Genomic DNA, 8,165 nt, shown 5'->3' with positions numbered 1-8,165 from the left:
TACACAACGGCTGTAGCCTGATTATATGCTTACTTTTAATACTTGTAAATACAACTTTTGGCCCGTAATTTCAGTTCCCCATTGTAGCGAACACAGAGGGGGGGTATATCCAGTCTCTAGTGTTACGTTATTATGAGAGTGCTCTGCTCTCTATACTTGTTTGATTCTGAAATTGTATATATATATTTATATAAATATATATATACAATTTCAGAATCATAAATATATGTGTGTGTGTGTATAGATGTCCACATCTGTAGCCTGTTATTGTGTCATTATACCGCACTGTGAATGAATTAAAAGTAAATCTATAAGTTGAACACAGTTCTGTGCTGTGCCTCCTGTCATCATTAACGGACGTCTCTTTAAAATGACCGCTCAGAGGAGAGGAGTTCTCATTTCTCTAACCGCCTGCTGCTTCCCCTCCTCTCTCCTCGGTTCCCCTCCTCGACTCCTCTGCTCGCATCTCCTGTGGGCGGGACTAGGAGTCGAGGATAGGAGTCGAGGAGGGGAATTATAGAAATGAGAAACCTTCATACTGCCTGTGCTGCAGCACCTCTTTTCACCCTCTGTCTGAAACCAGAGTCCAGTCTGCTGTGATTGGTTAGCTGGCCGGCTCTGTTGTGATTGGTCAAATGCTTGGAGATGTCCCGCCCCTTGGCTTATCACGTATCATTTGTTAGAGAGCAAGCCAAAAGAAGCGCAAGTGTAACATAGTGATGTCATTATGTTCAGGAAGTAAACAAAGGAGTCCAATGGAGGCAGTTCAGTGTGGGAGAAAAACTCCCTATATAAAAAAAACCTATATAACACGCTACAGTTAAGGGAAAACCCCAAAAAGCATTCTATGGCCCATTCAATGTTTGAGATAAAATCAGGAATTATAAGATGCCCTTCTCTGAGATACTGCAAATAAATATTGTTTTTCAGTATCAAATTACCTGCCTGCATTATGAAATGACAGAAAACGTTAAAAAAGTTCATCCCAGTTTCTGAAAAGCCAAAGTGAGTCCTTGAATGTCTTGTTTTTGTCGGTCTAAAATAGTTTTGCAGGAGATTTATCATAAAGCAAAGTATTTGTTAATTGAAATTTTTTACTAAATGATGGCGATCAGTTCTTTGTGAGGTTAACGTCAATGTCTGAACCAGAAATCCACCCCAAAAGACGACAAGACATTTCACTAAAAACCCACATTTCAACCTCATGGTGGAGCTTCAGAAGTCAGGGGATCAGCTCTTTACCCTCCTGACATATATTGGGTTAAATCGAGCTCAAAATATAATTTATGACTGCGTGAAAAACTGCAAAAATATGACAATAAAGTGACCACTGCTTCTGTGTTGGGTTCACATCTTTACTGAGTCACAGGTCCAACATATTTCACCAGCAAATGACAGAGGAGGGAACACAGACGGGGGGGGGGGGGGGGGGGGGGGGGGGGGGGGGGGGGGAATACAAACTATAAATCACAAAAAAGGAAACTGTAAAAGTCATTGAAAAATGATTGTAGTTAAAAATCTGTGTTGTACCGAAAGAGAGTGGACCGAGGAGACGACGATGAGCACCCTCCTTCTGTGGTAATACTCACTCTTATTTGTGCGAAATCAGCACTTCTTCTTCCCTCTGGTTCCCCCTTGTGTTTGAGTCCAGGTGGTGCAGCTGATACATTCACTGAGGCAGGGAAACACACTTAGCAGCAACACATAGCGATGATAAAAGGGACAAAAAGAGAGAAGAGAAACTCAGAAACATCTCTTTTTTACTCAGTGATTCATAGGCTCTCAGCAGGATCCACCATCATCTTCCATTTGTTACTTAATCTGGATTATTCTCCGGTGTCGTCACAGCTTCCTGTCACGGTTCTGCAGATCTCTGGAGGTCAGTAGATCCGTGACACATTGAAATAAACGCCACGTGATCCACAAATGAAGTTAGAGAGACCCTTTGCCTCCAGAGGGTCCGTCAAGAGTCACTTCTCAGAGTCCTCAAGGTCTGTTTCAGCTGACCTTGACCCCCTAGCAGAGGTCAGATACGTAGTCGAAGTCCTTGAAGTGGTCCTGCTCTTTGAGGGACAGCGTGCGGCGCTCTCGGGGGGGCGTGAGGGCCGGAGCCTCCGCGGTGAACTCCACATCGAAGTTGCTGACGTCTTCTTTCCCTCCGATGGTCGGGAGGAATGGAGGCGGGAGTTTCCTCTGAAGGAGAGACTCCCAGTCCACACTCTGAGGACAGGAAGACATGTTAGTGAGCTGATGCTTTTATACAAACTGACTTACATTCACTTCAATCCTGCAGACATGAGAGCAGTTTAGGGGTTTAGTATCTTTACCCAAGAGACACTTCGACATGATGATTCCTGTAGGTGGGATCAGTATGTAGTGTCTCTACTTTAAAGAGTCCTCTCCTGCTGATCTTCAGGTGTATATCAGTATGTAGTGTCTCTACTTTAAAGAGTCCTCTCCTGCTGATGTTCAGGTGTATATCAGTATGTAGTGTCTCTACTTTAAAGAGTCCTCTCCTGCTGATGTTCAGGTGTATATCAGTATGTAGTGTCTCTACTTTAAAGAGTCCTCTCCTGCTGATGTTCAGGTGTATATCAGTATGTAGTGTCTCTACTTTAAAGAGTCCTCTCCTGCTGATGTTCAGGTGTATTTCAGTATGTAGTGTCTCTACTTTAAAGAGTCCTCTCCTGCTGATGTTCAGGTGTATATCAGTATGTAGTGTCTCTACTTTAAAGAGTCCTCTCCTGCTGATGTTCAGGTGTATATCAGTATGTAGTGTCTCTACTTTAAAGAGTCCTCTCCTGCTGATGTTCAGGTGTATATCAGTATGTAGTGTGGGAGACAAACTCACCCTGAAGAAAGGTTGTTTTTTCACATCTTCTGCGTCTTTCTCTCCGGAGCCCAGACGTCTTTCAGGGTTCCTTCTCAACAACTAAACAACAGAGAAACAACAAGTAACAATCCATCCGTTATGAGTGACTTAAATGTGGATATTTTCACAATTAAAAGCACAAACAGTCAAACTGTCTAATGAAATCGAGTGTTAGTTCTGACCCGTCTCATGATGCCGATGGCCTCGGTGGAGAGGAAGCGAGGGTAGCGCACTTCATCGTTCACTATGCTGTCGAACACCTCCTCCTCATCGTCCCCTGGGAACGGAGACTGAAGGAAACACACACATTAGTCTGGAGTGCAGCACATATTGTAGACTCTGTGCTTTTGTAGGGATGCATACCAAAGATCTATCAAAGTAATGGATTAGCTTCAAAAAGGAGCTGGTTGGTGGATTTCTTTTTGCCTTTGCAAGAGTGTTTCCATCCTTTAAGCAAGGCAAGTTTATTTATATAGCACCTTTTAACACAAGGCAATTCAAAGTGATTTACAAAAATGAAAGACATTGTCTAATGCTAAGCTAAGCTAACCACCTGCTTGCTGTACTATGGATGAAAACACAAAATAAATCCCTTCCTCAGCATATTTGATAGACAATCAATCAATCAATCAAAGTTTATTTATATAGCCCAATATCACAAATGTTACATCTCTCTCAGAGGACTTTAAAGATTGTACAGAATATGAACACGACCCCCTCTGTCCTTGGACCCTCAAGGTAAATAGTTATTAAAAAAAAAACTCCTCCGGGGGAATGATGATGTCTGTAATATGTTGATAATGTTTGCACAATATGAATAGCATCAGGAAATGTAATGTCTTTTTAGTGTCCAATGAGGGTATGAATGATTAACCCTGATGTACAACAGCTGCAGTTATGTAAGCATCTCCATGTATGTCCTATTTAGGTAATGTCTGTGAAAAATAAATTATAAGAAAAAAAACCCTCCTCCATCTCTGTCCTCTCACCTCCCCCACCAGCATCTCATACACCAGCACCCCGAGCCCCCACCAGTCCACGGCTCTGGTGTACGACGTGTCCGTCAAAACCTCCGGGGCCAAAAACTCAGGGGTCCCACAGAAAGTGCTCGTCCTGTCCCCAAAACCCATTCCTGAAGAACAGAAAGTGAGAGAGTAACAAGTAAGAGACTGCACTTTATATTCTACCTCAGGGGTGTCAAACTCAAATACACAGTGGGCCAAAATTGAAAAATGGGTACTAGTCGAGGGCCGGACTGGTTCAATGTTTATTGTAGAACTTTTTGAAATGAACTTATTGCACATATTAAACCTGGAACTAACACAGCTTAAATTATTGCCTATAAAAACAACATTAAACATTAAATAATCAGTTGCATTCATTTCTTATGGCTCTATCTGCAGAGTCATTTCTTATGATTACATTTCTCCACAGGCCAACAACAGCTTCAAAAAAACTATTTCCCTCAAAGAGAAAACCAAACATGCCCTGTTGTCTCAAGAAACAAAGTGCAGAAGGAAACATCCATGTAAACTCAGTGTGCTGCTCTGTGATGCTAGTTCAAGCCAGATACTTGGCATCTCATCTTGGGTGCAAGTTCATCAATGTTTGGGGTCAGGCTCTGAGCGGAGGAGCTCCTCAGGATTGAGTGAAGGTGTGCGTGCAATATACCGGCGGGCCAGATCTAATAATAATTAGAAATTATCCTGTGGGTCGAAATTAAATCCACCACGGGCCTGATTTGGCCCCCGGGCCTCGAGTTTGACACATGTGATCTACCTCATACCGTTTTTATAGAACACATATTTATTTCTAGTTTTGTAATTATCAACTGCACTGATAAATACATGAACAATAGCTTACTTATTGACTTGTGTACATTTGTTACTGCCTTGACCGTATTGTTCTTGTATTTGTATGGTAATGTTGTATTGTTTTGTAAGCGTACTGTTCAATGTATCATAGGTCCAATTTATAGTCACTTTATATATTAAAAGTTTTTAGCTTGTATTGTCAAAATGATACTTATACCGTCTGTTATGTGGGATTGCACCATCGGTAATGCTTGGAATTTCGCTGAACTCTGTGTACTAGTGACAATAAAGGAATCTAATCTAATCTAAAGAAAGTGGGACCGTACATTTTCATTAAGTCAAGTTTACTTATTCTTATTATTAACTGTAACATTTCCCATTAAGCCCATTGTTCCCAGATACAAAGAGGAGGCTGTCTATCTCCCCCCTCCAGATATTTTTTCACATCTTTGTTTTCTTTCCCTCTTACAGAAGAAATGACCATCAGCAGTAAACCCTTATTTTCTCTTACTGAAGATCAATATCTTTCTGACTTGCAGGAACAGTTTGCAATAAAGCATAATTTCCAAAATGTCAGGGAGTTACAATCAGCAGCCGGTTAGCTTAGCTTAGCACAAACACTGGAAACTCTTTGTGTTTTTGTAAAGATAAACAAAAGATATATAGAATAATAATAAGAAAACCCAAATTCCCCCGGGATGAATAAAGTATTCTGATTAACATCAAATTAATGTTTACATGTTCTTTATCAGGGTTTGTAGATGGCCAGTATGATAAATAAATAAATAAATAAATACATATTAGACACTAACCTTCTTTACACAGCCCAAAGTCTGCGATCTTCACAAAGCCCTGTGTGTCCAGCAGCAGGTTGTCCAGTTTGAGATCCCTGGAAAGAAAAAGAAGAGATTTTGTCAGATATCAGGTGTTGTACAATGCAGAGTGGTGCAGGAACGACTGAATGACACAAGCTGAAGAGATTTTAATGTTTTGTTCTACCACATAAATTACGTAAGTAAATACCCCACTGGTGAATTTATAAACGGTGGTTGCTAACAAGTGTCTAAATGAGACGACTAAACGTCATCACGCCCAACATTAGCCGCCTTTAGCTTAGCGGTGGTGACGTGAAGTCATGTGACCGTGCTGTAGTTCCTTTATAGCCCAACATTAGCCACCTTTAGCTTAGCGGTGGTGACGTGAAGTCATGTGACCTTGCTGTAGTCCCTTTATAGCCCAACATTAGCCACCGTTAGCTTAGCGGTGGTGACGTGAAGTCATGTGACCGTGCTGTAGTTCCTTTATAGCCCAACATTAGCCACCTTTAGCTTAGCGGTGGTGGCGTTAAGTCATGTGACCGTGCTGTAGTTCCTTTATAGCCCAACATTAGCCACCTTCAGCTTAGCGGTGGTGACATGAAGTCATGTGACCGTGCTGTAGTCCCTTTATAGCCCAACATTAGCCACCTTTAGCTTAGTGGTGGTGACGTCTTAGCGGTGGTGACATGAAGTCATGTGACCGTGCTGTAGTCCCTTTATAGCCCAACATTAGCCACCTTTAGCTTAGTGGTGGTGACGTGAAGTCATGTGACCTTGCTGTAGTTCCTTTATAGCCCAACATTAGCCACCTTTAGCTTAGCGGTGGTGACGTGAAGTCATGTGACCGTGCTGTAGTTCCTTTATAGCCCAACATTAGCCACTTTTAGCTTAGCGGTGGTGACGTGAAGTCATGTGACCGTGCTGTAGTTCCTTTATAGCCCAACATTAGCCACCTTCAGCTTAGCGGTGGTGACGTGAAGTCATGTGACCGTGCTGTAGTCCCTTTATAGCCCAACATTAGCCACCTTTAGCTTAGCGGTGGTGACGTGAAGTCATGTGACTGTGCTGTAGTTCCGTTATAGCCCAACATTAGCCACCTTTAGCTTAGCGGTGGTGACGTGAAGTCATGTGACCGTGCTGTAGTCCCTTTATAGCCTAACATTAGCTTTTTACTTCTGGCTTTTTTTCTGCAATAATCCAAAATCCAATGAAGAAGTCCCATTGGCTTTTTGTCAAAGGAAGCCCTTGCAATGCATCCGGGTCTGCCGACAAATATACGTCATCCCTGCACCGTTCTATATGCTTCTACTCACCGATACACAATCTTATGGTCGTGAAGGAACTGCAGACCCAACACTACACACGCAGAGTAGAACCTGTTGGATAAAAAACACACACAAACACACAATGAAATACTACTACACTACTACATATTGACGCCTCATACATTAATGCGTGCACAGATACATGGATTCACACTCGTCTAGTTTCCTCTTTTCCACACACACACACACACTGGACTCACACAGCGCGAGGCTCGGAGAAGACGTCTGCGTGGATGTGCATCATGAGGTCCCCCCCCGCCGTGTACTCCATCACAAAACACACGTGCTCCGGCGTCTGGAAACATGCGAACAGGTTGACGAGGAAGGGGTGGTGCGAGCCGGTCACCGTCTCAAAGATCCGCTTCTCACACATCAGGCTGAGGAAACACAGGGGAGGGGCAGAGGTTACTGCAGTGAGATGTTATTATGGGATAGCTGAGACTGCTGGAGGTCACTGAGAGATTTGTTACCTCTCCACTTCATCCCTCGCTACGATGTCTCCCTTCTTCAGAGCTTTGATGGCATACAGAGAGCTCGTCTGTTTGTACTCTGACAGCAACACCTGGGGAGGTTTTTAATTGAGTAAATGTCAACAAATGAAAAAGACAACATGCTAGTTCATTTCTCCACATTGCCCTTTTGTTCCTACTGAAGATTTAAAACTTTAAGAACAAATACTTAAGTTTAACTGGCTGGATGATTACTGGCTATGTCTGCTATTTGGTGCTGAGCAGGTATGTAAAGTGGGTTAAGCAGGGATTTTTCAATGAGAAAAACTGCTTAAAAAAATAAAGTGTACCTTCCCAAAGTGTCCCCGGCCGAGCACTGCAACCAGTTTGAAGTCTGTGAGAGAGAGAGGGTCTCTGCTTGTTCTGAAACAGAGGTTATAGGCACTGCATGAAACATAATGTCATATTTAAATGTTTCTCATACACTCAACATGTCGAAATGTCCTGTTTTGTAATAAAAAAATGCTAATTCTGTTCATCATGTGACTCTTACAGTGATTATTCTGTGTTTCCAGCAGAGCCGAGTATTTGTTATTTAGGGCAACATATGCTGTGATCCAAATTAACGATGACTCAGCAGTTCTCTGCGACCACATGCTGAAAGAACAGGTTACAACACAGGAGCATAGTGTGTGTGTGTGTCTGTGTGTGTGTGTGTGTGTGTGTGTGTGTGTGTGTGTGTGTGTGTGTGTGTGTTGCTGGAGTCAAGATGTGTTGGCCAAGATGCAAAAATAAAGGTTCAGGTGTGCTTCCAATCTCTGTGTGTGTGTGTGTGTGTGTGTGTGTGTGTGTGTGTGTGTGTGTGTGTATGTATGTGTGTATGTGTG

General features: G+C 42.6%; 1 protein-coding gene across 4 annotated transcripts in view; it reads right to left on the bottom strand.

Moving 5' to 3' along the window:
* Positions 1-1,341: 1,341 nt before the first annotated feature.
* pkn1b (protein kinase N1b) overlaps positions 1,342-8,165 on the bottom strand; it is a 57,372-nt gene continuing 50,548 nt past the window's right edge. For all 4 annotated transcript variants that reach the window (XM_034127091.1, XM_034127090.1, XM_034127087.1 and 1 more), the window contains exons 14-22: positions 7,629-7,701; positions 7,300-7,391; positions 7,030-7,206; positions 6,818-6,880; positions 5,499-5,575; positions 3,862-4,004; positions 3,055-3,162; positions 2,852-2,932; positions 1,342-2,220 (exon numbers count right to left, since the gene is read on the bottom strand). In XM_034127091.1, the coding sequence (XP_033982982.1) occupies positions 2,017-2,220; positions 2,852-2,932; positions 3,055-3,162; positions 3,862-4,004; positions 5,499-5,575; positions 6,818-6,880; positions 7,030-7,206; positions 7,300-7,391; positions 7,629-7,701 (1,018 nt within the window). In that variant the 3' untranslated portion in view covers positions 1,342-2,016. The remainder of the gene's footprint in view (positions 2,221-2,851; positions 2,933-3,054; positions 3,163-3,861; positions 4,005-5,498; positions 5,576-6,817; positions 6,881-7,029; positions 7,207-7,299; positions 7,392-7,628; positions 7,702-8,165) is intronic.

The sequence above is a fragment of the Trematomus bernacchii genome, unplaced genomic scaffold, assembly GCF_902827165.1.
Source record: "Trematomus bernacchii unplaced genomic scaffold, fTreBer1.1, whole genome shotgun sequence".
NCBI classification, from domain to species: Eukaryota; Metazoa; Chordata; class Actinopteri; order Perciformes; family Nototheniidae; genus Trematomus; species Trematomus bernacchii.
The sequence above is the reverse complement of the archived record's forward strand: the minus strand, read 5'-3'. Positions and strand labels throughout refer to the sequence as shown.